The 18,060-nt window shown below is 41.9% G+C and overlaps 1 protein-coding gene across 1 annotated transcript in view; it reads right to left on the bottom strand.

Moving 5' to 3' along the window:
* The window catches only part of LOC130404302 (attractin-like protein 1), a 226,272-nt gene extending 209,936 nt beyond the window's left edge, over nt 1-16,336 (bottom strand). Inside the window, exon 1 of the mRNA XM_056608961.1 lies at nt 15,562-16,336. Coding sequence (XP_056464936.1) covers nt 15,562-15,806 — 245 coding nt within the window. The 5' untranslated portion in view covers nt 15,807-16,336. The remainder of the gene's footprint in view (nt 1-15,561) is intronic.
* Nucleotides 16,337-18,060: the final 1,724 nt, after the last annotated feature.

The raw sequence follows: 18,060 nt of genomic DNA, 5'->3' as shown, positions 1-18,060 counted from the left end.
TGACAGCAGAAGTCTGTTAACGGTGGAAAACACTTCGGAAGACAAAGGTCAATACCTCATTATTCTGATTCAAATGTGCCGTAAAGAATTGTTGAGCTTTGAAGAAGAACTCCAGCTGTATAATATTAAAAGGATTCCAGATGTTGTTATAAATGTCAATACCTTCATATGAGCCAATTTAATAACCAGCGCATCATTAAAAATAATACATTCACAATGATATGATAATCAACCATGTTCAAATGAAACTCTTGACCAATTTACGTTTCATAATTCATTCATCTATTACTAATTAACATATGCCAATTAACAAATGCTACATTTAGCAATTGGCAAATGCAAAATAACAATTGACCTAGGGCAATTAATTAAAAAATTACAATTCATAATTTACTCTTGCCTCTTACTCTTGTAAACATTGACAAATGACAATTTACCATCACAATATTACATGTTGTCAATTGACTATTTATGAATGACAATTAATCAGACAACTTTTATTTACTCCATGCTCTTAAAACTATGCTTCACACAAAATGTGCTCATACACTTACAACAAATCACCCTGCAGACACACACCATATACATAAGCCCACACACAAACAAACAGAAGCCACAAACAAAGGACTGTAGTGGTAATGTTAGCTCTTGTTTAGTCAGCTGTCAGCCGAGTGACATCACCGACAGCAATATTCTCTGTAGAAAGACAGACAAACAAAAACAACTGCACACAATAGGAGTATTTACAGCAGTAGGCAGCAATAGGCAGAAGACTGATGCTACAGTTATAGGGCAGTTACAGCCACACAGAGCAACACTACACTAAACCCTCATGTGCTATGGTAGGAAAAAGGCATTCTTAAAAAAAGAAATAAACATAACCATGATATCACATCATGAAGTCATCTGTATCAGTGCTGTCAGCATGAACACACAGTCCATCTACTTGAAGAGAATTGATCAACTCCTTCTTAGACAGGGATGGATGGTAAGACAGCCCAACACTGACAGCTACACGCACACACACACACACACACACACACACAACCAGGTATGAGTTCTTAAACATTGACAGGAACATACACACCTTGGTGCTCTCAAATCCTTGCACAGTAGCCTCCTCACTGAAACAAAAGGTGATGATTGATGTCTGTTTGTGTGAGAGTTGGAGGTGTAGAGAAAGCCAGAGAGAGAGACAGGGAGTGGGAGAGAGAGCGTGCCAGAGAGAGAGAGAGAGAGAGAGAGAGAGAGAGAGAGAGAGAGAGCACAGTAGAGGGAGCGAGAGAGAGACAGAATGAGGAGATGAATGCCGAACAATTGAATAACCTTGACCTTCTCTGCAGATATCCTTTATTAAAAATCAAGAAAACCCCACCTCATGGGAATAGTGTGAAAACATCGAGGGAGAAGGTGTGTCTGTGTGTCCGTGTGCGTGTGTTTGTATGTGTGTGTGCGTATGAGTGCATGTGTGCACGTGTGCGTGTAGCTGTGATTGATGCTACTGGGTCTCCATCACCTCTGGTACAGTCACGGTCCAACACATTTCAAACCCCAGCATCATTCATGAGCTTTTCATTCTACTATATCTGTCTCTGTTTTTTCTTTCCCATTCTGTCGCTCCACCTGTCCCTACCTCCACCACCTCTCTTCCGGCTGTCCTTTGCATGCCATGCCTATTTTTGTATTCCCTCCCTTCACACAGTGAAAGAATACTCCAGCACACACATACACGCTGAGACGTATACAAGTAAATACGACGGCCTATAAATGGCTCAAACATCAGTTTTTAAATAGAGAGAAGAAAAGAAAATAGAGGAGAAGCAGAATCGAACATTATAGGGGCCAACCAGGGAGGCAGGGAGAAGAGGAGGGAAGAGGAGAGGAGAGGAGAAGCAAGCTGCATAACAGGAAGATCCAATTAAAATGGGGGCACTACCTGGTTCACTGTACGGTCAAAGTCATACTTGCATATCAAACAACAGAACAGACCACAGCACAACAGCTTTGTCTTCCTGCTGAGCTTCAGGCATAGAAGGCGTTTTAAAACGGTTGTGATTGTGTGTGTTGCGCACTGTTTGACACAACAATTCGCTGTGTTATTATAGAGAGATTTGCACTCAACCCAACTAACCATAAACTGTTAACACAACACAGGACGCGTTGCCAAATATTGTGTGTGTGTGTGTGTGTGTGTGTGTGTGTGTGTGTGTGTGTGTGTGTGTGTGTGTGTGTGTGTGTGTGTGTGTGTGTGTGTGTGTGTGTGTGTGTGTGTGTGTGTGTGTGTGTGTGTGGTGGGCCCCATCACATGTGGTCTTCATTAAGACTCCATTGTGTATTATGGGCTGTGGAGCGTTGCCATGTCAACCAAAATCACTATCCGCTGTTGTTAGCCAGCTCCTATCCACATTTTGGGAGGGATTTTTAACTCTGCAGTCACACACACACAGTAAATCCCCAGACCACACCCAAAGCACTCTTTCTAGACTCTGTACATTCCTAGACTCCAACACAAAACATCGGGAAATCAAAATACTGCTTCAAAATGACATTTTGTGTTGGACAGACTTTCGAGGTGGAGGCTAATGATATACTGCTAGAGAGTTCCAGCAGCAGTGTGGCCTCCATACGACACACTTGGAATGTAGGACAGAATGCTAGTCACAAGAAACTACATGTTGAACTATCAAAGATGTGAGCTGTGATGTTCATGTCCAAGCAAACTAAGCTCTGTAAGGAAGGATTACACATAAGCATTAAACCTGTAATGATAGTACATAGTAGTATCAAACCTGTAATAGTACATATTAGCAATAAACCTGTAATGATAGTACATACTAGTCTTAAACCTGTTATAGTACATATTAGCATTAAACCTGTAATGAGAGTACATATTAGTATTAAACCTGTGATGAAGTACATATTATTATTAAACCTCAAATAGAACATAGCATTAAACCTGTAATTTTAGTACATATTATATTATTAAACCTGTAATAGTACACATTAGTATTAACCTGCAATTATAGTACATATTATTCTTAAACCTGTAATAGTACACATTAGTATTAAAGATAAACTTTAAGCGATGCTGTGCTGCTCGTCAGGGTTCTGACCAGCTCACATCCGCCCTAGCTGTTGTTTCGTTTTGGTCATTGGACCTTATGTTCCCAGGGTTAAGGTTGCTATTTCCGTCCTTATAACGCTTTGATAAGAATATATTTGAAGGTTTTCAGGGAGAACATAAGAAACAAGAAAATAAGAAACAACGATTAAATAGAAATGTCAGATTAGTGAGCTAGTCTCATTCAACCAACTGGATGCTCCCATGGTTAATAAACCCTGAACACCAACACAGCTTGTAAATTGGACTGCATCAGATGACTCCCTCACTATGTAAAACCAATGCTAATGCATGCATATATTCTTGGTTACCAAGTCACCTGCTGATGTTGATGGGACACACGTGACCTCAGCTTATGGTAACCGATAAAACATTTATTAAAGGCGGGGTCAGGGGGCTTGTTTCTGCTTTAATTACATACATGCAGCGGACGTTTGAGAAAGAGAATTCAAACACTGAAGTCAATTCATGCAACGGCTGAATGAAGCAATAATTGAGGCGCCATCCTCAATTATCTGGGAACTACTAGAAAACTGGGATACTATTGCAGTGTTTACCCTACTGGTGGCCCTGCCACGGGCAGCCGGTCTATTTTAGGCAGGTGGCCTATTTCCACTGCAGAGTTGAGCACACTGTACACACAATTCAACACAGTGTCACGATTAATTGATAGTTCAACATCACATCCATCAGGTCAACCGGCTGGTTATCCCACTTCCATGACCCCAGCCCGTCTCGGGACACTCCCGGCCACAGCAAATTCTCTCACTTTTTTCCCAGAAAGCAGGGATAATTTAATCGTTATAGATCCAATGGTTCATATACCCTTAAAGTAAACAAATCAGTTCACAAAAAAAATAAACAGTAATCACAAAGTTGTTTGGTAACGCAGGAAACGGCAGGACAGCGTGGGAAAGGACAGACGCCGGTAAACCACACGTTCTATTCCCAAGCGTTGCCGCAAAATATTGAGCTTTTCTCTGCTGTTGTTTGATCTAGTAATCTCAGGGTGCTTCGAGTGTAGCGTGTGCGTCGTGCTTAGAAGTAGGGGCAGACAGGTGTGGCTCATTTAATTAATGAGGGCTCTACGCGTGCCAGGGCCCATAATTAATGTCATGAGATACACCTGTTTCATCCCACTATAAAGCAGTGGTGATAAATGATATAGTAACCTGTTTTATACAGTCTATGCCATTACCTCCCGGTTTAAATCAGTCTCAGTATTATGAGAGGGAAATAAAAGATGAGTGCCGGGAGGAGGCACTGAAAAGTATTGCTAATGGATGATTAGCCTCCTCTGACATGAATAGTGGGTTTCCTCGACACTGCACAGGCGACATCATGGTCACATTTTTGGAAAACTGCTGAGGTGAAGATTCATCTGCTAGCATGGCGTTTCATTGATGTCTGGGAGGTGTTGATAGAAACACCATCCCTGAGTCCCATTTTATTATCTCAATCAATATGCAGCGCCTCATGCCCACTGCACCGTCAGTCAAAGGACTGGGAAGGCATGGCTGACGGATGGGGGAGGTTTCCAGGGTCGTCAGAGCCCGAGTAGTGTCACAGTGCTTAAATTTGCATACGTGATCTGATTGGATGACGGATCCGTCGCTGCAGATAAAGTTGAACATTTTTAAACTTATTGACAGAGCCTTCAGCGCACGGATCCACAATGCATTGTGTCAATGGGGATCAGTCAACGGACGGAGGCAGTGGGCACGAGGTCGATCAATGATGTTAAAGTCAGCTCTCGTTGACGGACATTTTCACACACGCCAAACGTTAGCGATTGATTATGGCAGATCCAATAGTTTTAAACTTCAACAGACACCTGCCTTCAAGTGAGTTAACATTTGTCAATTGAGTAGGTCCAGACTCTCTGTACAAATTAATAATAATAATAATAATAAATGAAATTTATATAGCGCTTAATATGGTACTCTAAGACGCTTAAATGAAGTACGAGAGTCTGGTACGACCAGGCGTGGGGTGGTGAGTAGAGGAAATTATCAAACAACCTGGAAAGGGCAAAATACTGTATGCTAATGTTATTGTATACCACAATTTAATGTATAAAGTAACTGTATTAGCACTACTATTACTAGTAGTAGCAGCTTTGATATTGGCAATAGTATTATATTATATCAGCAATGTGTATTTTTGTGTAGTTAATATATTCTCACTACCATTGATGTAGCTTCATTGATGAAGCAGCACAGATGTAACATTGTGGATGTAGTATCATTAATCTAGAACGACTGGTGTAGGATCATGGACACAGCAGCATGGACGGAGAACCACAGCTGTAGCATCATGGTTGTAGCATCATAGAACCACAGATGTAGCATCATGGAGGTAGCATCATGGACGCAGCGTCATGGATGTAGCTGCGCATCATGAATGTAGAACCCCCAGATGCAGAATCATGGACGTATGCATGCAAAATGACAGTAGAGCCAGCCGCCAGGCAGCCTCCATGGTCACATGTGCAGAGCTGTGGACACATTTACATGGTACCACCTGGCATTTACGAGAGAGAGAGAGAGAGAGAGAGAGAGAGAGAGAGAGAGAGAGAGAGAGAGAGAGAGAGAGAGAGAGAGAGAGAGAGAGAGAGAGAGAGAGAGAGAGAGAGAGAGAGAGAGAGAGAGAGAGAGAGAGAGAGAGAGAGAGAGAGAGAGAGAGAGAGAGAGAGAGAGAGAGAGAGAGAGAGATTCAGCCAATGAAACAAGGAGTAATAGGAAGAAAGGGACCAAAAAAGAGAGAGAATAATAAAGAGACGGGAAACGCTGGGCCACCTGACATATTGACAGCCTGTGATAAAATGAACTATTTCCCCTAAGGGTGTGTGTGTGTGAGTGTGTGTGTGTTAGAGTCAGATAGCTGTATATCATAGTGTCAACCTAAAACTCGTCTATCTTTTGATCTCACACAGTGCGTTTACCTGCAGTCATTATCAGATAAAGAATCGAATAAGACCTCAATCTGACTTTTAAAATGCATGGAAACACCTTTACCCGATCTACTTCGGACCGAAATCGGTACATGAACTGACTGGCGTGATAGGATAAGAACACTCGATCATAGCCCGATCTCTACCTGCATGTAAACCCGCATCGGATATCGTATCGGATTTCGCGTTCTGCGCATGCTGCGCGAGTTCTTGCGGCCGTGGGACGTGAGACGGAAGTAGTAGGAGACGGTAGTCGTGTTTTTGTCGCCATAGACATATAAACAATTCTCATTTCTTAATAAATACAAATATTTTATTATTTCTTTATATGTTTATGGCTGTCGCCGTCGGAAAAAGAGAAACGGCGATTTATTTAAAAAGGTGAGGCAGAAGATGGAGGAAGCCGGTGTCAAGCCACTATCCCCATGCCATTAGAAGTAATGGCAGACTCCTCCGCCGCCGGAGGAGTCTGCATACGACCGAGAGTTCGGAACAATGGATCGTCGGAGAATTGACATGGACCCCAAGTGAACTGACAGCTGTCTACTGAAAACATCTTTCTCGAATGCCGCCTGAGTTTGTTGTTGCTGGGACGTAGAATACCGGAAGTGGCTCTATAACCACTTTTTGAAAGGGCTACAGCGCCACCTAGTGTAGCGGATTCAGCCATGCTCCGGCCATTATCCGATCTCTTAAGGCCATGTATGTTCGGATAATTGACACGTCCATTTGAGTAGCAAAATTGGTATAAGGCTTAATCCGATCTAGCTGTCCCATGTAAACGCACTGAATTTCTTGCTAAAAAGCAAACAAACACTCTCTCAGACATACTGAAAACACACGCCAGCTGTCTCACACAAACATACACACATCCTACAACACACACAGACACACATAGTATGAATGAACCCCCTGGCAGTTACAGGGATACAACAAAAATGTATATAACAGAGGCAGAAGAGTTATGAGAGGACCTGTGCAAATAAACACACAAAGACCAACATCCCAGCTCCAGCTGAGAACAAAACACACCTCCCATGGAAACGCACAACCCTTTGCTGAGCACATTTTGTCCATTTACCCAGCACATGCACAGAAACACATGCAACCCTTACTGTGTACATGCTGTACATTCCCCGAGCACAAGTGCAGAAACACACTCACAAAGCCCCTCCCCTGCTGAACACATTCACCCTCTTGGGAAGCTGAATTGTCACTCCAGACTAGAGAAACAATCAAATACTGTTCACACGCAAAAATATCAAATAGGCTGATGGCAATTCAACAATACTAGATTAATTGAAGAAAGAGAGACGGAGAGGGGTCTCAAAGCGGTCAAACCACAGATAGATAATGAGCACTCTGGTTTTCTCTGTGCATTCAACTTAACTCTGAATGAACCTCTCAATCCCTTTTGTATTCCCTCTCTCTCTCCCTCTCTCCCTCTCTCCCTCTCTCTCTCTTCAGTAAGAAAAAAAGCTTGACAGACATACAGAAAGAAAACGAAGATTGGAGGAAATGGGAAAAATGGAAATGTTTCCACGAGTGTCCTCAGCCGAAATGGGTCTGCTGCAAGCATTCAATTATCCATAACTCTGCAGTGAGTCCATGATCATGCAGTGAGTCCACGACCACGCAGTGAGTCCACAACCACGCAGTGAGTCCACGACCACGCAGTGAGTCCACGACCACACAGTGAGTCACAGTGAGTCCGTGACCAAGCAGTGAGTCAATGACCACGCAGTGAGTCCATGGCCACACAGTGAGTGTCCAGCTCACGGTTAATGTTTGCAGCATGAAATGTTTGCACATGCGCATCACACCTTAAACTATATACACTACTCTAATGCAGTTAAACAAATTCAGATTTATTTAACTCGATTTTAGATTACAATAATTTGATTTCAATTGATTCAAACGCTTATTAAAACTCCCCTATTAATGACCTGAAGCTTACTCATCGACAAAAAAACACAGGTACTCCCACAATGGTACACACACAAACACAACAAGGCCTACTTTGTCACAGTACTTCATTCAAGAGGACATTTCCCACCAGTGCTCTTTCTGATCAGTCCCTGAAATGGGAGACGAATGCAGCGAAGCCCGCCACCTCAGGACCGACAGCGTGTGTAAATGATGCATGCATGTCCGTCACTGTCAGCAGGTACGTGTATGCATATACGTGTGTGTGCGTGCGTGCGTGCGTGCGTGCGTGCGTGCGTGCGTGCGTGCGTGCGTGCGTGCGTGCGTGCGTGCGTGCGTGCGTGCGTGCGTGCGTGCGTGCGTGCGTGCGTGCGTGCGTGCGTGCGTGCGTGCGTGCGTGCGTGCGTGCGTGCGTGCGTGCGTGCGTGCGTGCGTGCGTGCGTGCGTGCGTGCGTGCGTGCGTGCGTGCGTGCGTGTATGTGGTCTAGACTGTAGACTTTCAGCCAAATTAATATTGATCTACTGTTTACTATTAATTTATTATTACATTCATATTTACTCATTACGCAGGAAAAATTTGCTGTGGGTGACATGGCTTGCACTGCACCAATAGGAATGTGATATACAGTTGCTCCTGGCACCTGCCCATCACAGATAAAGTAATTGCAAATTGAAACTGAGGATTTATTTAACTCGATTTTAGATTACAATAATTTGATTTCAATTGATTCAAACGCTTATTAAAACTCCCCTATTAATGACCTGAAGCTTACTCATCGAGTATAATAGCAAAGTAATACAATTTACCCGGAAAAGATAAGGATTATTTAATACTGCAATAATAATTAACATATAGACTATAGACATGTTATTGTCAAACATACAGACAAAGACAGCATTTATTACTTTCATATTTTCAGCAATCACAAACCTCGATTCCCAGTCGCTCTCTCTCTATCTCTCTCTCTCAGCCTGAAGGAGGGCCCGAACCGTTGGGGCCAATCACAAGTCAGGGGTGGCACACCTGTGAACGGGCTGACTGCTCTTGACAAGAGTCGGAGGGCAGAATTGGCAGAGCCAGCCTTCCCATAAGGAATGTCAGGGACACAGATGATAGGGCCTCAGCTGGTTGCACCAGCAGAACGTAAGGTCCCACTTAGGCTACGTTGAACCTAAATCACCCAAACGTTCGACTTTACACTCTACTAAAAAAATAGCAGTTGCACCAAGCAGTTTCAACGTAACACTAAGTTATAACTTATCTTTCACACCTCCCCTCTAGCTGGTGTAAGTTCCATACTAACCATAAAGAACCGTTAAAAGAAAAAAACGTAAAAAGATTTCAACACTAACGCAGGGTAAAGATGGCTATTCGAGCAATGGGAAGAGGAGTTTCAACGCGGTTTGCGCCGGGAACGGATTGTCCGTGACCGTATCTATCCATTTCTTTATCATGATGATGTTGAATTATATGCGCGATTTCGGTTTTGCCGGGCGGAATATTATATTTATTTATTTATTATAAAACCCGCCATCAAATAGCTAACCTCACGCCTATACCGTCCAAGCAAATTTTAGAGAATAAATGACTGAAACTGTTTTGTTTGCCCTCTCATTTGGGTGCTAACGCGTCTTCACTCGGATAAGGTGGAAACTTGGCGGTATTTCCTGTTTACATTGTTAGCTGTCAATGATTGGCTTGAAATTATCTAAACGTCATTAAAAGCGACACTGGTACAATTTATGCACTACTTGTAACGTTACAACTTAAGTTATGGTGGTGCAACCAAAATTTAGAACACCTTTAGTTTGACACTAGCTACGTCGAGCGTAGGGTTAAGGCGGACTTTACACCCGAACTTATGATCGGCTTTACGTTCTGCGGTGCAACCGACGTTTTCCCCGATCTCTCCATATTCCATATTATAAGTGTTGCATTATTCTTCCGCTACATCCTTAGACGATGGACATACGGCCATAAAGCCAGAAGCGATTCTACACACGTTTACATATTAAGGCTGAACAAAAAGCTGCATGGAAATAGTTAATCAAGTCACAAGCAGATCTCAGCAGACTATATTTACTTTAAAACAGAGGACAATCTAACGGCACAATAAGTTGCAACATAAATGTTTGGTCTGGAGAGAGATAAATAATTTAATGTATTCAATACTATTGTCAAGTAAGTTTAACACGTTCAAAGCATTTATTTTGGTGCATATAATAAGAGATAGGAGGGCATAAGAAGTACAACGCAAGCACTGCAAGTCAAGAAACATGAATACAAAATAGAGGAAAGTAAACCACAAGCACTGCAAGTCAAGAAACATGAATATAAAATAGAAGAAAGTAAACCACAAGCACTGCAAATAGGCCTACATTGATGAAAAGTAAACATTATATCGGCCTACTATAGTGGATGTGCAGGTGTCCAAATTAGGGGGCTAAAACCGTCATATTCCAAAATCGAGTATGTTTGACTGTTTGGATTGCGGGAGTGCATGCTATGAAAAACCCAACTTACATTCTGTAAACACATTGCTTCCACCAACAAAAATTAGATATATTTCTGTTAGTTTTACACTTTTTGTTGTGTTCTCTTAGAGCTATAAACCAATCGTTAATATCAGTGGCTACGCTATGACACAAAACTGGCACAAAACTGGTCGACACAAAACTGGTCGACTTTCATGGTTGACTCTGCCGTCTATGTTTCATTGTGGTTAATAAGCGTCTGCCAAATGCCCTAATGTAAATGTTCAGGTCCCTCTACCACATGGTTCTTTCCCTCGCTCTCGCCGCTACCTCCCCGTCTTCCATGCTGAAGGGCCACAGTGCCTTATAAAGGACATGGAACGTGGCCCAAGGTGATTGTGTCAAGAACTACCCGTCAAGCAAAACCAATCGCATGCCGTGAGCCAAGTAGGTTTCTGCTAGAAAACAGCCATTGAGAATGGTGTTTGGTGTTTCGCGTTTCTTCAAGTGGCATGGCGGTTCAACTTGGTGTTTGTATTGGACCTTCAAGACGACTGGTTTGAGGACTAGGTCCGACTAGGCTATCACTGGAGCATTTATCACATATTGTACACTTTTAAACAAATCAATTATACCGCTACATGCTACTTATGTGTAGTTCAAAGAAAACCTTTTTTGAAGAATAACCATACCCAAGTACTCCACAGTTTCCGCCCCGGGGGAAAGCAGAGAGAATGCGGGCCGTGGAGTGCTTATACAAGTGTGTCCTTGCTTTCTCTCATCATAGCAGGATTAACTCACACTGGACAGATGGTCATCTAATGCCCCCCTCTCTCTCACACACACACACACACACACACACACACACACACACACACACACACACACACACACACACACACACACACACACACACACACACACACACACACACACACACACACACACACACACACACACACACACACAGCTTTGACCTGTTTAATCATGGCACAGACACAAAGCAAGATACACATGTCAGCTGATGATGTCAGACTACCCTCCCCGGTTCAAAACATCTTCCTCTCTCCCCGTCTGTGTGTCAGCCTAACTTGCTTACCGTGCTAATGTGTTAGCGATTGTCCTTGAAACAGGGCATTCCATCCCATCGTCTGGCCATTAGAAGACGCCTTAGCTATATTTAGAACACTTCAAACTCTTTGCCTCTACACATAAAATCTGGGTTTTGTTGCCTAATGTGGCTGTATGATACATTATTCAATTTTACAAATGTCATTATATTCATCTCATTGATATTCAAAAATGCTTCTTTTATAATCAAAATATCCTCTAATGCTGCATTATTGTTTCTATCAAACCTCCGACTCTCTAGCTCAACGGCAGTTCAATTAATGAAAATGCAAACACACGCATAAAAAATACACAGAAATACCTATGCACCTGTTAAGAAATATTTCCACGTATTGAGATTGCTATGGCAACAGTAGTTTTACTGTTGCCTGTGAAATATTTTATGCCCCCACCCCGACAGGAGTGGGATGACTTGCTACATCTACTTTGGGTGGAGGGGGATGTTCTGCCCATCAAATTATCTTCATTCCAAGGTGCACCGAGTTTAACTGATTTAACAGGAATTTATCTACAATCTAATAATATCGATTTTGATTCATATTAGTAGAGAAATTGACTAACTATATTTCAAGTTCATACAGTTCAAAAAATTATATACATATACATCATAATAAATGTATAAAATAGGACAAAAATTTGCCATTTAATTTAATTAAAATAACAGTGTCATAATCTGAGGATTTCTATTCAAGGTTCTACAACATGCGTACTTCTAGGATTGACTAGAAATGGCCCATTTCCATAGGATGTTCTTGTCACATGACTGCAAAATACCCTTGTCACATGATCTTATGAACTTTACTCTGAACTCAAAGGAAAACTGCAATCCCAGCACCAAATCTCAAGAAGAAGATTATAAAGACTGTTCCAACTGAAAGGCCTCTGCCTCCACGTCCTGGGAGGCAGACAGCCGTTATGGTTATGCTCCGGACTGGGACATTGCTGGTTCCAATCCCTGAACCAACAGGAGAACCCATGATATAATCACACTAGTTGTGTATATCATGGGTTCTCCTGTTGGTTCAGGGATTTGAACCAGCAATGTACCGGTCCGGAGCATAACCATAACGGCTGTCTGTGTGTGAGCGAGAGCAAGAGTGAGAGAGAGAGCAAGAGAGAGAGGATAAATGGTGTGCTGCTCTCGCCCCCTGCATAGCATAACATAACAGGATTTTAATGCCACAGCAAACTGCCCTTACAGTATTAATAGATGGATTAAAGCCAACATGAAGTGGAATTTCAATCCCATATTGTAATCCTGTTTTACAGGCGGTGGGGGATATACAAAAAGCATACATGTATTCATCCAGCCAGACACACGACAGACAAATAGACAAAAAGATGGAACACTTGAAAAGTGTCACCATCAGCATGTGCAGCAGACATGATAAAAAAACGTTGGTATTGAAGTATTGCCTCAAATACTCCCCCGAACCCCACTCAAACCCTACAATTAGCAGCATCAACATCCCCAAAAGCCCCTCCTCCTTGGTGTGGATGTGTGTCGGGGGAGATAATGACTTGAGATGTTTGATCACTGGATGCTCGTATCAAAGCGGCCCTCCCAGGGCTGCAGCTGCTCACCCTTAGCAACACCGGAAACTAAATAAGGGATTAACTCGACTCCCGGCACGTTTCAGGCTCTCGCAAGGATGTATTCAAGCCCAATACCGACAGGCAAAAAAGATTGACGTTGATTTGTCACATTAGTCGGGTTTCTAGTTAAAAATTGGAAGCATCAATATCACCTCTTGAAAGAGAAGTGCTTAAAGCTTTAATATTAATAATCTGTGAAAGTAAGCGCTTCCAGAAACATAAGTCCTGGTTCAATCGATTGTTTTAAGTGGGAAAGATTATCTGAAATGAACATTATTGTAATATGGTTGTTCATTTTAAAAGACTGCTGATCTCCAAGGTCATTAAGCACTGGCAAATTGTGATTTAACGGAAAATAGGTTATGCAATAATTCATGCTATTAAACAATAATTAAAGTATACATCTAAATGTCAGGATGGTTGTTATTTAATTGATATTAGGATGTTATAAGGAGTAAACATACTGCATGCAACTCACTTGCTATATTATTTTACAATGTACATGCCAAAAGGTTGAACCATCCTTCCATATATATACACCGATACAGCATCTAGCCATGTCACTACTTATGGCACTTTTTCTTATTGAAGGGTTCTCTTACGATGACAGCAATGTATAGTCGGTTCACTTGATTGCTGTTAACAATATTTTTTTCAGAACAACATAATTTACATATATAATCTATAATTATAATAATACATTTGTATTATTGTAGTAGTAGTAGCATTAATGTTTTCCTAGTCATGTGATGGTATTGGATCGTAGACTTGCGTACTCGCCGATACTGCATTTTGGGCGGTATCGGATGAAATTCCGATACTGGTATGGGAACAACTCTACCTTCAGTTTGCTCATTGTTTTTGTTGTCTGGGTATAATACAATATTGTCCACACCCACAAACACACACACACACACACACACAATCAACTATTTGATTACCTAATAATTAGTTGGATTTTATCAGATGATGCCCAACTACTAGAGTTAGTTTGCTTCACTATAGTTGAATTAAATATTCTCAAAGATGACAATGCCAATCCTTCAGCCCGGATGTGGGAATGGAAATAAGGGTTGGTTCCTAGGTGTCATTTGATTTTCACACAAATATCTTTGTTGCATGTACCGTACAAACATACATGTCCAATAACTTATTCCATGTAGGATTATTTTGGGGTATTCTTTATAATTTGACACCGAAGAGTGGAAGCTATTCACTTCAATACAGTGGAGACATATTTATTTATTAGATATACAGATATGTTGCGAATGAAGATGCTAATGGTAGGTAGAATTTTTTTTTTCACAATAGCTAAAACTGCCAATAACATCTCAATAGCCATAGTCAAGTCAGGTCTATTTATATATAGCACATATCATATGGCATACATAGACACAATGTGCTTTGAGTGGAGAGATTTCATAGTCCCTGTAGTTTATTTCCCCCCCCCCCCTCTTTCTCTCTGTGTCTGTGTACAATGCTATCAGTGTATCTTGCTATAGAGGAGTGGAGAGAAAACATTTAGACACAGACAAAGGGAGGGGAGTGAAAGAAATTGGAGGGCAAAGTGTGATAGTGTCTTTGTTTATTTAACTGTTACAATAGTTTCAAGCAGTCAAATACTAAGTTCCAAGCAATAGGCTTGTGATATTCAATAGTATTTTTGTTGGATTTCTGCTTCATAAAATGTTGATTAAAACATTTAATTTATATGTTGTAGATTTCTTATTACATATAAATACACATAAATAATTATTTAAACAGGTTTTTTTCTGTTCAATGGGCGTCCATGTATTCACTCTACCTCAAACAGAGACAGATCCTATATTTAATTAACCAACAATAAAGTCCTAGTCTCTCATCCAGCCCTTTGCGGTTAAGATTGTTATCTTGTGTTTTGTCAGGGATGCTGCTTTCTGGGGCTATCGGCCAACACTACATTCAATGTAGTCTACATTGTATACAAAAGGATAGAAGGGGTGTGTGTGTGTGTGGGGGGGGAGGCTGAAATAGATGCTGCCTGCTGTATTGTTTGCCCTGTCGTCCAGCCTATACAACCTGTTCATCTCAGCTCTCCAAAAACAATCACATGCAGTAAATCGATGGAGTTCTTCACAGAGAGAGTAGCCCAGACTAGAGAGGTACCCTCCTCCGGTGGGCTCCGCTCATCACCACAGGATGGGGAACAGAAACAAAGGAATGTCACACACCCCGGGGGGTCCCGACGCACGCAGCGTCAGGTAGGAATACGCAAATAATATTACAACACAACAATTGAGGTTGTGTTACCTACACAACCACAAAAGTAAGTCACAACAATCACTTTGGCGGTTCATTGAGATGCAGGCCGCAAACTTACTTGAATCTCCCCTGACAATGCTGACACTGGTCCCCGACCCATCCGTGGTCACACACGCACGATCCGTTGATGCACTTCCCCGAGTAGCAGTCCTTCTCGCAGGGCTTTGGAGACCCCGAGGCCTCGGCGATGAGCACCAGGTGAACCACAACAATTAATCCCAAGTATGTGTGCATCAGGTCCCGGGAAGCCCTCGTAGGATACTTTAGCCAAGTGCATCGACGCGTGCGTCCACCTCCATCCATTATTAACCAGACTTTAGACTGTGCAGAACCGTGTACTCACACTCCTGTGCTGTGTGTAATCATCATGAATGTCACTCCTCACCAGTGCAAACCCCTTTTTAAAGGATTTACACACGGTCAAAGCATGCCTCATTCACCGTGCGTGTTTTAATAGCTCTGGGAAAACAGAAAATAGGTCAACTCACAAATTACTTTAGTAACTGTTCTGTTAACGACAATTTGCTTGGCTGACTGCACAAAGAAGTCTGCACACCCTGTGCCAGTGTGTCGCCCTTCCAGACTTGTGAAGAACTTCCAGTCAGTCAGGATGACAGTGTTACAAACGCGATAGAGATCCCCACATACGTGTAGCAGGGATATTCTTTGACATGCGACGCAACATGGAAAAAATGGTTAAAAAAAATGGTTTTCTTTGTATATCCTCCTGGGCTGAAAGGCGCTGTTTGTTCTCGGCTACGTTGTCTGTGCAGAATGCGACGCACGGCAGCAGAACACAGTGCGTCCTCAGCGAGATGCTGCTCACAGCTGGTTCATCACGACGGAGGAACTCCTGCACTACATTCACACGCATGCGTAGTAGTGCGCCTTGCCATTTAAAGAGACAGTTCATCATCAGGACACAGCAGGAACCCTTCAACCACTATAATGAACCATGACAGATTTTTTTTTCGTTTTGTACACGCTTTGTAACGCAATTTGAGACAATCAGTCAAATCATTGAATCCAGTATCCACACAATCTACCAACAAGTGCATCTTGAGCAATCTTACATCAAATTAAATTAGATGTATTATTGGGAGAAAAGGTGGAATGTGAGCTGATTAGGGTTACTGCATTGCAGATGAATAGGCCTTCATCTCAGAGGCTTAACAGTATAGGTGGGAACAGGTGTTGCTCATTAAGTTAATTATGGCTGTAGGTAAGCCAATGCCCATAATTAACGTCATGAGATGCACCTGTGTGCACCCCTCCTTCTATACCACTTTAAAAAATGCCTCTCCCTGAATAAAGATTCATAGGAAAATTATAGCAAGCCATAAAAGGGATTTTCTCCAGGGCTGAGTTCCAATGGGTCAACTTGTGTTTTACAAAGTGTGTGAATAAATCATGTTGCCTAGGCTGTAGTGTATAGTTACAATGTAAACAATGCATGTGTTTGCATATTGGACGTCATCTTAATCAGATTCATCCAATAGAGAGGATCCAGCAGACAAGATCTTCATGCAAATGAGCAGTCACAGGGTGACACCAAACACACGCATGGATTTTCGTCGCATAATGGTTAATGCCTAATTAGTGTATTATATAGTTTTCCCTATAGGAAATGAAGGAACAAGTGATCCAAATCCAGCCCATGTTTCCCCTTGATACCAATATAGTCTCCGCGCACGTCCTCCATGCTTCCCTGATCCATTTTAGCTAATTGATTTACCACGGTTTGTTATAATTATAAACCAGCTGTCAAAAATCTATATGAGTTATTATTTTTAATTTTCCTTGCACTATGTTTCTTTGTCTGAGCCAATCAATATTTCTGTATCAGCCCTTGGGGGGAAGGTTAAAACGATCTATAATAGGATTTAACCCAAGCACTAGAAATAAAAAGGCTTGGCTGAACCAATTTGCTATTGGGTGCTTGGTGGGCCATATTGCTGCACGGTCTCCAAACCTTACTACTTTTTCGATATTTTCATAAACGGGCAGAATGGCTGGAGCTTTTTTGCAACAAATTGTATTTATAGTTGATTGGTAGATGATTGGTTATTAAACATTTGTGTTACATTTGCTGAAGTGAAATGGTAGATTGAGACACACTCTGATTTGATCAATAAACATTTTGACATGTGTTTCTTATCATGTTAAATCATTGACTAAAGGTTCCTGGCTAAACGCTCAAGGGGAAATGTACTCAATCTGTCTCTGGATTATGACTCCTAGCTGTGATGGCATTGCAGACAGAGGGTTTGAGGCCTTGGCTCCCCCAGCGTATTCTGTGGAACACCCCTGGTTAGAGTCTGAGCCATGAGGCCTCATTTGCACTTTCAGCATCGTTCACAGCAGGCTTTATTACAGTGATGATGGATGCTTCATAGTTGCATTGTTTTTTTGCACGAATCTGCCATGTTAAGTTAAATGGTGAGCTATACACAATCACATTTTCAAGATACGAAAACTTTAAACCATGTCCGAATTTGAGGTGGAAGAAGGCAGAAAATCGACCTCTGTCCACATGTTTTTTCTTAAAAATTAATTA

The sequence above is a fragment of the Gadus chalcogrammus genome, chromosome 15 (genome assembly GCF_026213295.1).
Source record: "Gadus chalcogrammus isolate NIFS_2021 chromosome 15, NIFS_Gcha_1.0, whole genome shotgun sequence".
NCBI classification, from domain to species: Eukaryota; Metazoa; Chordata; class Actinopteri; order Gadiformes; family Gadidae; genus Gadus; species Gadus chalcogrammus.
The sequence above is the reverse complement of the archived record's forward strand: the minus strand, read 5'-3'. Positions and strand labels throughout refer to the sequence as shown.